General features: G+C 41.3%; 1 protein-coding gene across 1 annotated transcript in view; it reads left to right on the top strand.

The window, feature by feature from the left end:
- The first annotated feature begins 8,766 nt into the window (after positions 1-8,766).
- Positions 8,767-16,453, top strand: part of TRPC3 (transient receptor potential cation channel subfamily C member 3) — a 33,013-nt gene continuing 25,326 nt past the window's right edge. The window contains exon 1 of the mRNA XM_063415059.1: positions 8,767-9,268. Coding sequence (XP_063271129.1) covers positions 9,045-9,268 — 224 coding nt within the window. The 5' untranslated portion in view covers positions 8,767-9,044. The remainder of the gene's footprint in view (positions 9,269-16,453) is intronic.

Below are 16,453 nucleotides of genomic sequence, written 5' to 3'. Positions count from 1 at the left end.
ATGCCTCAGTAAGAACTACTGGAAATTATTGCTGCATTGTGTGGGGATGGCAGCAGAGGGAAAAGAGAAAAGATGGGCAAAGTAAAGGAATATAAGCAGGGAACTTGCATGGGAACAAGCAAGCTTTATGTGCCTCTTGGAACACAAAATTTCCTGCTTATTTTTCTTCATGGGATGTACACTCGGGTTTAACATCTCAGTATGTGACAGAGATCTTTCAGTTCCTGCCAGTCAAGGGCATCCTTGTGCTGTGTATCTGGACTTTAGATGTGGTTTCCACAAAACTGGATGCTAATTATTTAATTGGCTCAGCATATCTAATCTAATAGGGCTGCAGGGAGACACTGCTGAGGACAGTGTCTAGCAGTCCTTTCAGGATCTAATGAGCTGTGTTGTGTTAATTGTGGGAATGTCACAGGGAGAAAAGGCAAAAATGCTGATACACTCATGCTTCCTTCCCTCTCAATATCTACCTCCTTTCTGTGGTACTGTCACCTCTGAAGATGGCCGAAACAAGCTCTTGGCTCCTCCTCAGAATATTTCAGTCATTTCCTATTTATCTCACTGGTTTGGGGACAAATTGGCATATCATTCTTGGCCTTTTTTAGAACTTTGCCCATGTTCATAATAATTTCACACTCTCCCTTTTACAATGCAAATATAAATGTTAGAAAGTTTAAGTGTGTGAGGCTCTTGTTTGTTTAATCTGATACTGCAGGTTAGTTAAGTTTTTGTTGATTACATGTGTAAAAGGGATTTTATTAACTTGAGAACCCAATTTTGGCCACCATGCAAATTTTTAAAATGTTTCTGTAAGTCTTTCAACATACTGGTTTTACACACAGGATGTATACTTAATGTATATTTACTCATCTGATTTTAACAAGCCCTTGAATAACACTTTGGATCTCTTCAAATAAATTTTATGCCCACATCAAAGTCCACAATTTGCAGATTCCCAGTTTTCCAAAATCTCTGACTTGCCAGGCACATATTTCTGTCAACAGCTGTTCCATCTGATAAGGAAACCATTTGTATCACTTTTCCCTTATGGACTAATTTTGATGCTTAGGATTTCAATTTTTCAGGGCTTACTCTATCTCTGATTATTCAGATGAATTTCCTTTGAGCTCTCTATTGGTAAGAAATCCCTGTTAGCTGAATCTGGAAGCTGAGGGTGTGGGATTCCCAGACAAAGCCCTCATTGTTGCAGGCAGTTTTCACACAGCAGCTCTGATAATGTAATGAGAAATACTGAGGGAGATGGAAATACCTCTATTATAGGCATATAAATGCTTTCTGCATGAAAGACACTTCCTTGTGTCTGTCTGTCATGTTATCACAAAATACTTGGCCTTCTACTAAAGCTCTTCTGCTGAATAAGCATCTCAGGTCTCATCGTCTGAGTTTTAATGGGAGTTACAGTTGCAGTTTACTGCTAAAAACATGGACGTTTTAAAAATTAATGCAACATATGAGGGTCTCCTGAGTTTTACCTTTTCACCTTTATTTGTCTGAGGTACGAGTCCAGCTGGACTTGGCTCTGCTCTGAAACTCTAGGAAAATTTCTTCCAGCTTTTTATGGGTTACTGTTTCTACTGAAAGTCAAATATGAATCTCAAACTTCACTGAAAGTGATTGTAACAGGATTGATGGAATTGACCTGAACTCACCAAAAACAAACAAAAAAATGGACAAGATCCTTAAAGGTTTTTTTGCTTTCCTTGATTTGGGAAGTCAAGTGGGAAATGTGATGTCCACACCTCTGTGTCAGCACCTGGTCACAGATACTGGGGACCACAGGGACCAGTGAAAGACAGCAATGCTGAGGTTCTTGTTCCTTATCTTCACCTCTACAAACCTCCTCCTTCCCAAAACATATATTAATTCAATGGGACATTACCTGTTATTGACAACAAAAGAGTTATTCTAATTTTCACAGCAAAAGATTTTGTATCTTCAATATATTCTAAATTGCCTGGAGGGAATAATTTATAATAATGTCATATGTCCCTTTTCCCAAACTTTCTCATCTCCTCTGTCAGCTGTTTCCAAGACTGTTACCAGAAAGTGTAATAGGAATTTTCCAAATATCCTGTTTTCTTGGAGTTTCTTCTCTTTGTTATTGAGCACCTCTCAATTGCTAGAAATGTTGGCATTTCCTCTCTCCTTTTCATGGAAAGTGGCTTTTCTTACACACAAGGCAGGAAAACTGCAACAAAAGTAATATAGGATTTTTATTTTCATTTCATAATATGGAATATGGGAATCCCAACCCTATAGAACACCTGAACTTGCCATGAATTAAACATTTTCTATGCTGTGGAAAAGCAGGGTGTTGGGACCTGTGGCTCTTTAATCAGACTTCAGGCTTCCCAATGCCTCTGATATAAATTCTGATTAATTCCTAATGAATATCTCTTAGTTCAGAGGTGAGATGTGGCCTCTTTTTATAAAGTTTATTACAGGAGGCTTAAGACTTCCCCACCAGTTGCCGATATTATCTCCTACTCCTGTGGAAATGATGATACTCAGAGTGCTCAGCCCTTCACTCAGCACTGAACTTTCAAGGGTAGGAAGTATTTGGTAGAGCTGAAACATGATTTTTGCTGTACCAGATAATGAGGCTTTTTTTGTTCTTGGCCCCAAATGACTCTGGAGCTGTACAGGAGGATGTGTTCCCACTCACAGCATAGCTACAGTGCTTAGCAGGATCTTCTTTTGATCTCTTTCCCCTGGTATCTGTCCATCCCTCTGATGCAGGATGGAAAGCAGGGTTTTGGGATGACCCTGAGTTGCTGTCACCCAAACAGAGAGCACCTCTGGTGGAGTGTTATCACCTATTCCACAGCAGTCCACAGCAGTGGAAGGAAAGATTACATTTTTAATCAACACTGTGCACTGTGGTATTTACTCCTCTTCCAACAAGTTTAATGCTATGAAGTACGGCAAGTAGTTTGGACCAGATGGTACTTATCCAATGATGAGATTTAAGGAAAGCAGACTCTGAACTATGACAGAATCAGGCAGTCTTTCAGTCAAAAGTGCCAGACACCCTGGATAAGGAAGCTTAGAATGGTGCAAATCTGGATGAAGGATTTTTTCCTCCTCAGGGAGCCACACTTTTCTCTCAGATTTGTCTTTCATACCGGTGAGCTGCTGTTTAAAGTTCTTCCTGCCAAGGAGTCACAAGTAAGAATGTGTCTACAAATTAAAATATATTACAATACAAAACAGCATGGGAAGAGCCACTTGTTTCTGGGTTTAAAAATCACCGTGAACTGTTTTAATTCACCACTGGACCTTTTTGCCTCTTGCTATTATTTTTATTATGTCTTGCTTCCCCAGTTCTGATCCCCACAGTGACTCAAATCCCCCAATTTGAGAAAGATCAAACTGTGTCCAAAAATACTCAGAATTAATTACTTGCACAGGATGGAAATCATTGATAACCTGCTAAAATAAGAACTACTCTGCACTCCACACATCCATTGCAACCCTCAGCTTCATTAGTTGAAACACTGGAAATATCCATGCAATAACACTTGCTATCAATCAGCAAGGGGACAGGAGGGCACACTGCACTCACCCATTCATATTTGAGTTGTCAAAAAGAAAACTGATTTGTTAAAGTTGTTGGCTTGTGACAATAAATTTACTTATCACATGGTTCCCAGCACTTAGCTGTAGGCTAAGGTTCATATTTACATTTTCAAGGAGTATTGGCTGACATAGGGACAGGAAAACCAATCTAAGGAAAAAAAATCCAGACTTTATATATAGATGTTAAGTAAATCTTAGGAAAGTAAACTTTATAGAGGTTATAAGCTACATACAGTCCCCAGGGCAATGCAGAGATAAGGATTCTGCAGTCCCTTTCCAAGTGGCACTTCTGTTAACTTCTAATTTCTACTAGTAGGACTGAAAAGAGAGGATTGAAACTTAATTGGCACAGGCTCAGGAGCCTGGGGATTTGTTCAAAAGTGGATTTGATTTGTCTAAAGACATACCTGGCTTGCCTTAGGAAAAAAGAAACTAATAGGTGCACATATGTAAATGTACATATAGTTGCGACTTAATGCCAAGAAAATAAAGAGTATTAGTCCATTTTCTCTTTGACAATATAGCTAGTGTCCGTCTAATGGTACCACTGGCACTTCAGTAGCCTTTTATTATTATAAAGTAGACCACATAATACAACTGTGACACACAGCTCTGAGGGCCTGGTTTTCAGCAGGTGATTTGACAGCATTTTATACCCACTCACTTCACATGGGCCTGAATGGCTGCACAGGGTGCCTGAAATTACAGGCTCATGTCTCAGGAATGTGTCTTTTCATCTCATGTAAAAAGCCTTAAACCATAATATTAGTTCTAAGGTTGAGATCTGCTTACAGATCAGTGACATCATATCACTCCTTCTTTTTCCTTCATGCTGATTTAACCTGTTTAGACTTTCATAGAAGTCCTTGATGTAAGAGCTAAATGTCCTTGAAAACACTGGGTTCTTGGCAAGTAGGCAAATTCCCAGTATGAGGCAAAGAAGGCCAATTTTGCTTTCATTACACTGTTGCTATTCCCACTAACTTCCCAATTTTGTGAAAGTAGTACACACAGGTTAGAGGAGGGTTCAATGTACTGCATGACCTGGATTCTATTTCTAGCATTACCATGAGTATCTTTTAGCTTCTCTTCACCCATCACTTCAAGCAAATAAAAACCAGTTTTGTCTCTTGAGGGAAGCTACTCTTCCTTTTCTTGTTTTAATAAAGCAGGAAAATAATAATTTGGCATGTAACATACAAAGTTGTTCCACAAGGGAAATTGTTACTAGAAATTTCTTGCATGTTGTTGATTCTTAAATCTAAATCATTTGGTTTCAACAAGGAGGTCTTAGTGTCTGTAGCACAATTTTCAACAAATATGTTAGATTCATTTTCAAATTAACAGTGTTAATGTACCTGTCAGGGAATTCTGTAAGGGATAACGCAGGGCATACTTCCCCAAATGATCTTTTTCCCCATCAGTTTTCCCAGTCTTACTTAAGTGCATATCTACTAATTTAGATTCCTCATTTAGATTGCAAGTTCTTATTGCTATGGTAGTTTAGTCTAAGAACTTGAATATGTTTCCTGATATTTTGTTACAATAAATGCTAGCTGTGCTATCTGTTTTCATATTTCAGATCTTCATTCATTCAGCTTAAAGAAGCTGAAAAAGAGAGAGAGAAATAGAAAGGAGAGAGAAATAGAAATCTCATGTTTCTGACAATATTTCAAGGAAATGTATTGCTGTGGGTTCTTAAGAGACACTTTGTTTCACTTTAGAAAAGCTATTTCTTGATCATTGCCTTCCAGTTGAAGAACACTGCTAAGGGAAATTTTGAAATCTGAATTGTATCTCTCTCATAATTTTGAGGAGGGCACAAAAATTCTGTCAGAGAGTAATCAATCCATATAAACAAAGCCCTGTCCCTCTCCAATTACACCGTCTTGATAAAGTCAGTCTGATGAAAAGAATGAGGGATTGTATTTTGATTGCAATTCCAAATCAAGCATGAAATAGTTATGGCATTAAATCCGTGTTCTAAAAGAAAATGATGAAAAATCTAGCACCTATACTAGTGAAATACCACACTCGTTACACTTACCTGTTAGCTGTATCTCTTTGGGGTTTTTCTGCTCCTGCTCTGTTCTCAGGGTAGTGTTCCTTTCGTTATTTCACTCCTGTCTAAACAACTTCCAGGAAGCATTTTTCTAGATTAAAATGACATCACTTCCAAACCCTGTAAATTCAAGTCAGCATTCACAAAATGTACTGGATTGGCAGCCTTTGACTGTAAAGTCTTTAACCAGCTGAATCTACAGCCAGCACAAGCTTGCCTGCCTTGCTCTGCCTGATATTTCAAATTTATTCATCTTTTCTCCCTCACTTTCTTCAACTTGGCTATGTTGAGTCTATTTGATACTGGATAACATGAAATATATTTCAGAATAAGTATTTAGAACACTGGCATTAATGAAATTATAAATATTTTCAAAAACATGAGCTATGAACAGAAATCAGTTTTCCGGGACATTCAGCCCTAACCAGGATTTTGTAGGTACAATTTCAGTACTTTTAGATTTCTCGGTTGTTCTGCTGTTTCAAAAGTGCAGCTTTGTGCATTTTTTTTGTCTGAGTCTGGCACTTCAGAGCCTCAACAATACCATCAAGGCACAACAATGATTATCAAATTCTTACTGTCAGGTAAGGCAGTGATGGCTGAAGTTTAATCATATGAGGATTCTCACATTTCTCTTCCAATGGTAGCAGCCTGACATTTCAAACTGGTAAATTTTCTATAAACCATTTCAGTGTGACCAAGATAATTACCCTACACATTCCTGTTAGAAATATGCATTATTTCTAACACTAGAACCATACAAAGTACATTTGAGATTTGCAATGGATTCCTTTGTTGCCATGCTTGCAGGTTTTAGGTTGGATCTCATGGAAAGAAACAAAGGGCTATATTACACTTAATCTAAACACATATTAGGAACCATGTATTTCAGCTTAGTGGCTCTGTAAGAGTATGGGGAGAAAGAAAAAAAAGATTTGGTAAAATCTTCTTACATTACCCTTCTCCTTCAGTACTAAGATTACTCGGGGAGTTATCATCTTACCCCTCAAAATAGAGAGACATATCATGGAGGCTTCTTGCAAGGATGACTTCCAAGTCATCCTTCCATAGATGAATTCCAAGTTATTATCAATGACCTGGATAACAAAATAGTGGACATTACCTTTCATTATAGGAACAGCAAACCAATCTCTATTACACAATACTCAAATTATGAGAAAACACAGCCCATAGAACACAATTCAAATTAGTGATGGGAGGTGCAATGGAGAAAGCAAGAATAAGACTTCCTTAAAACTAAGAACTAATATTAAAACAATTTTCTATCTATTTCTGAAAAAAAAAACCCCAAACAAACCTTGATATGTTAAAGCCTTGCTCTGAGCATACATTTGTTAGGCAGGATCATTTCCCATTGACTTTCAGCTGTACTCTTATGTTTTGTTCTCAAGGGAAATACTCAAGGCAATTGAAAGTCCATTCCTGTAGCCACCTGTAATAACAGGGGATGTTTTTTAATAAAAGGAACACAATATGGGCAGTACCATTTTTTGAGCCAAAGGATCCCTGCAAGAATACAAGGTTTGATGCAGACAGATTACTGCATGGCTATGCTCTAAAATGTATAACACTGATACAGATGTATAATTAGGTTAGACACCTAGACTGTCTTAAATTAATAAACCCAAGCACTTCAGAGTTACAGTAGCTACACAATATATTAGTTTCTTAGAGTGCAAAATTTGCTGTATTGTGCACATAATGCCACTGAAGCTCAAAGGGCTTTTGCATGTGATGAAAGACATAAAAAAACTCTTCCCTAAACAATTCAAGATGCAAGTTAATTAAACTGACAAAAACAAAGCCCAATTCCTCCTTCAAAGCCGTAGCTGAGTAAATTATCTCTGTGAAACCCTTGGTTGGCTTTTCCTGTGCTTCACAAGGACAAACTTTGTACCTACGGAAAACAATAAAGGCAAAACCAGGGGTGGCATGAAAACAGTGTGAGCTAATAAGTATTTTACACTAAGACTACATGATGATGCTCACAAATGAGAACTTCATCTTAGTGGTAGTATGTGGATTGAAAGTCCACTTTCTCTGAAGTAATTGGAAAGCTTACATAAATTTCAATTTCAGCAGCACCTGAATGCAGATTTGGAATGCAGCTTCATGGAAACTTATACCAATACTGCCCCCAAAAAATTTAAAGCAAGAGAAAAATGGCATCTCAGCAGCATGTAGACAAAGTAATGGCTTTATTATATATAAATTAACACATGTACTCTGTACGTACCTACTGTTCTGTATTTTCTGCATACAAAAACACATAGGCTCTGCCTTGATTTTAAAGGGGTTGCCCTCCTATCACAAAACGGTTTTCCCTGGGAAATAACACACACAAAAATATATCTCATAATAAAGGAGGAGGTAACACATCTCTGTACGGCAGGAATTTTCGTGATTCGGGTCTATAAAACATAATTAGTTTTGATTACATGCCATGGGCGTCTCAGCATCCTCCCACTGTTTTTTAGCTTGGCACCACATAGAACTGAAGTAGTCAAGCCTAAGGCAGAAACATCTGGAACACTTTGGGGAACCTCGGCTCGCTCGGTACCGTCGGTCAAAAGCGCCTCCTTTTTACCTGAATATTTCAACTTCAACTCCTTCCAGTGTGGGGCTGGATATTTCTCTAAGTACCTGCCGAGCTCTGTGCAGGTTTGGCCGGGCTGTTGGCCGCTTTTGGGCCGTTTTGGAAAGAATTCCCTTGCTGCTGGCAGACTCCCGCCTCACGTTTGTTCCCGGGGCCAAGGAGCCCGGGCTCCCTCAGGACTCAGCGCCAGCTTTGCGGGCACCTCCTGAGGGCTCCCCTCAAGCCCGGCTTGGCGGGAACAGGATGTACCTCAGGCCGGCCGCACTGGTAGGAGGCTGAGGGACATTTGTACCGCTGCCTCCCCCTCGCCCCCGCCTCTCCCGGGCTGTGAGGGGCGGAGGTGGCACGGGAGCGTCCCCTCCTCTCCGAAGCGCCCGCTGTGGGAGGCGGGTGCGCTCTCCACGGCCCCGCTGCCTCCGTGACGATGCCGTCCTAGCGAGGGATGATGACAGGCAGAGGAGGAGGAGGAGAAGGAGGAGGGGGGCAGAGCTGCCGCCGGGAGCCCTGTCTCGCTCGCCTCCCCAGCACTTCCCTGCTCCCGCTGCCGGGCTGCACATCGCGCCGCCTTCCCGACGGGCGGCGGGGTGGCCGTGGTTTTGTGGTGAGGGGTTTGTCCTCTTCAGGTGGACCTCTTGTCCCCCACCGGGCAGGGCTTGTGTCTCCCTCCTCCTCCTCCAGCCTCCTTCCTCGCCGCACACGCCGCCGGACGAGGCCGGCCGGGAGCGGGAGCAGCGGCCGCCGCCGCCTGAGGGGACCCTGACCATGTCGAGCAAGAGCAGGAAGAGCAAGGAGCAGGGAAGAGTGACCTTCCCCCCGCAGCAGGAGGAGGAGGAGGAGGGGGCAGAGGAAGAGGAGCAGCAGCGCCGGCGCCGCGGCTGGAGAGGCGTCAATGGGGGGCCGGAGCCCCCTCCGCCGCCGCAAAGAGCTGTCAAAACCCTCCGGGAGCCCTATGGATACTACCCGCCCCCCCCTTTTGCCAGCACCATGTAAGTGGGATCGGGGGGGGATGTTCGGAGGGGGCTGCCCGGCAACTTCCCCGAAGCAGGGATGCGGCTCCCGACGAGTTCTGGGCCCGGGGGCGCGGCCCGTCCCGGCCGACCCCGGCAGCGCGGGCGGGAGCGAGAGCGGCCGCTGGGGCACAAAGTGCCCTGAGGGCATCGTCCGGCCCCTGCCTGCCCTCGGCCCCCTCCCCAGCCGCGCCGCTTTGCTTCTTCAGCGTCAGGCGGGGACAGGTGTGTGCCGGGGCAGAGAAGATTCCATCCCTTCCTTTCCGCCCCTACCTTCCCCCGCGCCCCCCCCCCGGTCTTTTTTCCCCCTGGATACAAACGTAGCTGCCGAGAAATTGCCCAATTACTGGCTCAGCTACGGTTTAGAGAACCCATTGCTAGTGCATCCACTTTATCCTTATATGTTTGGGTTTTTTTAATCTGTGCTGCCATAAAACCAAATTCCCCACCGAAATCCAAGAGATCTGTGTATAAAAGCCTCAGTTCTGGAGATGCACGTTATCCTGTTTAGATGTGCTCTTCCAAAATTTCCATTTATTTTCAAAGATGCAATCATAAACATCTATCTATCTAGATATATAAAGTGATGCTGCCCGTGCAACTACACTTACTGCAAGATAAATACATTCAATTTTACTAGTAGGGATGTTAACTTTCTTTTCCCTGACTTGCAAAATGTAGGTTGTCCATGAATTATTCAGTAATTTTTATAACACACTACGTTTAGGTAGACTTAACCTCAGAGGATTGCTTGACTGTTTTATATTTTCAGGATGCCTTGTAGTTCTTAATTAAATATTTTAATTACCAGTTACCAAACACTGAGTTTTAAGATAAGATATTCAGATTTGTAGAAGCCTTAATTAAAATCACCCCAGAGACAACTGTAAAATACAGAAATAATTATGGTAGTGCTTAGAATGGGATAACCACAAATAAAAGTGAGGTGTACCATGCCTGTGCAGAAATTCTTCACAAATACCCTGTGCCCAGCAATTTGCACTTTGAGTGAATTAGTTTTTCACATGTCTTCAGCTGTCAGGAAGTTAGTTGTGCTTGAGTTACTTGTCTAGACTCCCATGTTGATGATGGAATGGGAGAGGAAATAGCAGTGGGAAAGGAAGCATAGTCATTTATCTTCTTTTTTGGAGGTGCCTGTCTTTATCTGCCATAAAAAGAGACTTGGACACATTATTTTTAGTCAGTTGAAGCTGGTTCAGATGAATTGTAAGCTGTGAGTCTTCAACTTCTGGGTCCCAACTGTCCTTCTAGAAAGGTTGACATATTCCTGTGTTTAAGAAATGGGTATGACACCACGGGGGGATCAAACTGGAGTTCTGTTTACACAGCTATAGGTGTTTGAAGCCTGGAGTGAGCTCTGTCTCATGGAATTGCTCCCTGGTAGATAATTCTTGATATCCTGGGAATCTGTGAGCCTAATGGACTGACAAAAGGGTTGACATGAATTAATGTAGTAGGAGTGTTTTGAACTGTTGGAGCATAGAGGCAAAAGACACAGAACTATATTTTCCCTGTTATGTGCCTGTGGTCATCCTTAGCATAGCAGTGGGATTTTTCTCCTGGAGTAATATTCTATGTTTGGTGCTAATGCCTAAAATCATTGTGCATGTTAACGAGATAATGGTGACCATCAGCTTGCTCCTTATGTGCTTGGATTGACACATGTAAGGCTTTAGCAGGCACAGAGTGAGAATCTTTGGCTGGAAGGATTTGTAGTCTAAATATTCAGCACAAGGTGTAAGGGGAAAGAGGCAGGAAGATGTGAAGTAGTTTGCCCAAGAAGGCAGACCTTGCTGGGTTTTGAAATCTCTGAAAGCAGTAGTCTGTGCAAGGTGCCTGTCAGTGTACAGCTGGCTCCCTCCTGTGCCAAATATTGCTGGGAAAAAAAGTAATTAACCTCGGATTCCCACTAAGATTGCAGGCTGGATGTAATACTTGTTTCACAGAGTACTATATGCCCCAGTGGGAAAAAAGTGGACAAACCCCGTAAATTAAATGTAGTAGGCATCAGATACCTGACTTCCTGAGTCTCTGAAAATCACAGTGTAGTTTTCTGGCTGGAGAGACAGAATACAAAGAAAGGACTAAGTTTCAAAGGAGCTTTAGAATTCTTCGTTGGTACAGCCCTGTTAACTTGGTTCTTTCGTGGTGAGATGTTTGCCTTGTTCTGTGTGTGTATAGGTGCTCTCCTGCCATCAATATATAGTCCTTCTTTTCCTGCGGGAATTCAGATGGTTGGTATTTTCCTTTGAGGAGTTAGTGAAGGGTAATGGTCAGAAAAAGCTCTGCATAGTTTTATTGGGCAGGAGTTTGTTCCATTTCCTAGGTGCATGTACACCTCCTCCTGATAACTCAGTGTATTTTCTTTTCCATTTTTTGGGACTAAGTCTTTCCAGTTTGGAGCCGGAACTTCTGTGAGATGACACGAGGACATTTTGGATGATGGATTATGCCATTTCAGACCAGTGGGAGAGTATAGACCTCAGTCAGATCTTGCAGCTGGCCTGATTTATGTTCTGCTGTTCAGCTGAATTAACCTCCCTCTTCTGGAAAGCCCAGGCAGTAGCTCACAGAAGGGAAAAGGAAGCTCTCATTTAATGCATTTAGGATTTGGTGCAGGGATTCCCAAATTTTTTTTGGAACATGAGCCAACAGGCATGAAGAAGACACTGGTTTTATTGGTGAAGAAACAAATTTACCAGTGGCCTATTCTGACACACGCTCTAGCAGAGCTTGGAGAGATGGGAAAGCCTTCCTTTGGGAGAGGCAGTGAGGATGGGGGATTGCCCCTCCAGCACTGTTTGTGGCCCTGCTCAGAGCCAGGAGCTGCTTCCTCACACTGAAGAGCTTATTTTTTACTGTGACAGTAACAAATAAAACACTTGAGATCGCTTGGTTTGAGAGATCTCAGGGTCACTAGCTACAATGCTGCTCTTATATACCTGCATGTCTGAACACTTTTGTAAGGCAATTTCCACTCTTTAATTTTAAAACTGAGACCTCAGAGGTGACTTTTGGCAGAACAAGAGGCACAATCTGCATCTCCTACTCGGCTGACTCCAGTGTTGTTGCTTTTAAACCCTGTTGGCATTATGTACTTATCAGATCTGTCAGTTACCACTGGACTGCCTTTCCTTTTCAGGGCTCAAACGGAATCGGGATCACTAATGTACTGTAGTTTAGCACAGGGGTGAACTGCTTGTAAATTGTTGATGCCATCTTTTATTGCATATGATAGTTCAGGGAGAATAACAGCCTGTTCTTCAGCACAAATTGCTCTGTGGATCTGGGAAGGCCCAGGATGAAATCTCTGTTTCTCCTGCTACTCTCTTTTCCTTTACAATTGCTGCTTAGGCTGTGTGCAGTTTTTAAAAGTAGAATTAGAAACAAGACTGTAAATCTTTTGGATTGCTGTAGATAATGAGCAGGATAAGGAAAAAGGAATTCTCAGGTCAACTCTTCATTCCACATTTCTTTTTTGCTGCAGTTCTAGATTGAAAATGAAAAGGGATAGATAGAGTAACAGAGTACAAATCTGTAATTGAAACAGCCCATGGTAGAAGCAGGGGGATTGGTTGTGCTTTTTCCAGCCCTTTGCAGTTGCTGAGCTGCTCAAATGTCTTGCCCTGTATGTTTCTTGTAGGAATAACTCAGACCAGGCAAGGATATGATGCAATGTAAGGTCATAGTAAATGTGATGTGTGCAGAAAACAGGAGACAAGTAGGCATTCAGTGAAAAGTCTTTTTTAAAATATTTTTTTTATTTCCCATATGAAGGCCATACATTTTAGATTAAAATATTTGAGGTACACATAAACATGTTATAATGTAGGATAGGTTTTTGTGTCTTATTTACCAGGTCTGTAATGAACCAATTAATTGCTGAGAGTGCACATAACATTGCTCTATCTGAGAGCTTGTCATACTTATCGTTAGGTAAAAGTCTTGAAAGGTGATGTGCTGCTTTAGGAGCCTTGGCCTCACTCGTGTGGGAGTTCTGCCGCAAAGCAAAGCTGATGAATGAGTGATTCTGAAGGTTGGTGTACAGTTCCTGAAGTTCTTCCTTCTTTCCAGTGAAGTTTTTCAGTTCCTCAAAACAACTGCTTAACTGCTGCAGGCTCAGGGCCGAGTGAAACATGTCCAGATGTGGTGGGACAGGTGTGCTTCAGTTAACATGACTGATCTCCAATTCCATCCATCTTCATCTTTACTGACTAATTAATACAGAATAATTGGGCATTTTTCTTACTTGGTTCTTTTGTGGTTTTTTGCCATGCATTCTACAAATATTTTTATATTTTTCTGTGTGTGTTCTTTCAACTATTTGGAACAGTTGGTAAGAGAAGCATCATGATTCCCATCTCTCCTTCTCTCTTTTTTAAATGTAGGTTGTCAGCACCTTACAGAGACAAGGCTGAGTATCTGAAGTTTAAAGGCTTTGGAAATAGAACACAAGTAATTAATGCACACTTAGTTCTATTTCAATCGTATTTTTAAGCCAGACAAATGATGTTGAGAGATATGACTTGAGATTTTGTTGGTTTGATTATTTCAGATGGCAAATAATACATAGAAAATATGCTGAAAATGGTCACTTAAAATTAAAATTCTAACTATTTTATTCATACTTTGGTATAGCTAAAAATACCATATGTGAAAAAAGGAAAGCAGAAAATGGAATAGGAGATCTTGTACCTGATTGCTGCATGCATTACCCTGACCAGAGCTATGCTGGTTTCTTTGAATTTGCTGAGGGAAATGTGGAAGAAAAGAGGGCAGAAGTGTGGATGAACACAACAGCCTCATAGTCCTGTGGTCCAAATCCTGCACAAGATTTTTTTCTTTTCATTGTTTTGGGGATGTCTTGACAATATTTTAGTCATTAAAATACCAAGCATCATGCATCTTTATCTTGAGAAGTTATTGCAGTCACTTCAGATACATAATTTCTGTCACAAGGTTTACAGTTAAGGATATATTCCATATTAGGAAGCCACTCCTGAAAGGACGCTTTTGAAAGGATATGTTGCTCCCTACAGAAGTCAGAGGAATCACCTCAGTGATCACCCAGATAGTGAGGTTTGGAAGGAAGGTAGATGAAATCAAAATGAATGTCGTCTTTCAAAATATGCTGAAAAATTACACAGAATACATAAGGACAAATGTATTATGTATTTCATAAGATATAAACGAGATTCAAAGTGGCAGTTTAGAGTCTTCTTAAAGCAAGAAGTCAGCATGAGTCAATTTGTCATGCCTTTATTACATTTTTAATAGCTGTAATTTTTTTCTTCATAACATTACAGTAAACACTACATTTCCACACCTGTGTGATTTTGGATGTGGAAGAAGAGTGGAAATGTAACAGCATAAAGACAATAAGATCTAGTTTATAAAGAAACTATGAGAAGATATCTGGTTTTACTTCTGATTTTGTTGGGGAATCAGATAGCAGCGCACTGTGGCAGTTCACAATATGTGCTCTGGGCTCAAGTCTTTATTTCTGAGTACTCCTAAGTGGAAAATATGCCTGAGGTTGAAGACATTAAATCAATTTTGTGTTTATCAGAGTTACAATTCCTCTCTGTTATGCAGCCTTTTTTATAGATTTAAAGGAAGTGGTACAGAAGTGGAAAAAAAAAATTAAGGAATGGATTGTGTCATGATTGCCAGAGCAGTTTTGCCACATCTTTCAAAAAGTAAATATTGCTTATACTGCAGTGCCACTCAGGCTGTTTCAGGTAGTCCAGAAATGCCAGACACATATAAAAAAAGGTAAAAAGATCAAATGCTTCATCCTAGGAGAGACCTGCCCTTGCTGATGAGTTTCTTTGCTTGATATGCCACTGAGCTGCCCATTTGTGCTCACTGAAATGCCCAGGGCTTAGACTGGGTTTTAGGGTGTTTGTACCTGTGATGAAGTGATTATGATTTTACATTTTGATGTAGACAGCTGGAAGGGCAGGCCTATCCTTACAACCTGAATGTAATTAGCTATGCCCACTGAGAACTCCTAGGGCTGGCAGTGCTTCATCCAGTATTTTAGGCAGTGTCAACAGAGAATAGCTTGTTGAAAGATCATATCCATAAAAAACAACCCTCACCAGCACTTAGAATGCTGTTTCTCTGTCTGTGGATTTGAACCTGCATCAGTTTGAGTATCTACCTTTCAAAGCTACCCATGTATGTGCTGCTGTGTCCACTTCAATGCAGAGCCCCTACATGCCCAAAGGTGCCTGTGGCATTTTTCGCCTGGTTCTGTGCTTTTTGCAGACTGATAGAATTTTCTTTAAAAGGGCTGTTTAATATTTTGGTTTGCTCTTGGCATTCATTACATGGACTCACATCTCTTCTAATGCACTGAGGGCAGAAGGATTAATTTCCTTTTAAGTTTTTCTGTCTGGCCGTTTACTCCTGTGTCTGAGTTTTTCAGCAAAGGGAAAAAAATTAATTTTCACAATGGTCCTGTAAAATAGGAGCCAACTGTTCTTTTTATAAAGATGAGGAACACAGGCACGTAGGATCTAAGAAACAAATCTGGAACCTAAAAGATTTCTTTATCTCTGTGTAGAGTGTCTATGTGTATATATATAGTATGTGTTATATGTATTTAAAGGACACCCTCCATGAAGTTATATGGTTTATCAGCAGCACTTGGTGTCTCCATGCCCATCAAATCATCTCAAGTGATCTCTATCCCTTCAGCTACTGGATTAACTGATAGCAAGTAGAGGCTGCCTTCCTCACTATTGAGCTGAACTAGAAAAGGCAAGGGGCAGTGCTAACTGGTTTCATATTTATGTGCAGATGGTGCTGAAGAAAGGTTGGGGTATCCTGAGTACATTTTCAGCCCTTTGGCCTCTGCCATGGCAGGCACAAGGGCTTCTGTGCTTCCCCCAGCTGTGACTACTTTAGCCTGATCCCATCCTTTCTGTTGTTTCAGACCTTGCCAGGCAGTTGTCTCCTGCTGTTGTTTTCTCTAGCTAGGCAGTGTCTGTTCCTCAACATCTCATCCTAGGTCCTTTTTCTTTGCAACTTCTATCCAGTCTCACTGCTCTAAACCTCCCCTCCCCTGTCTTGTTTCCTTGCCTTGCTAGATCTAGCTCATCATCCAATGTGCCTGTTCTCTCATCCAGTACCTTC

The sequence above is a fragment of the Prinia subflava genome, chromosome 18 (assembly GCF_021018805.1).
Source record: "Prinia subflava isolate CZ2003 ecotype Zambia chromosome 18, Cam_Psub_1.2, whole genome shotgun sequence".
In the NCBI taxonomy this organism is placed as follows: Eukaryota; Metazoa; Chordata; class Aves; order Passeriformes; family Cisticolidae; genus Prinia; species Prinia subflava.
Note: the sequence above shows the minus strand (reverse complement) of the source record. Positions and strands in the feature narration are given on the sequence as shown.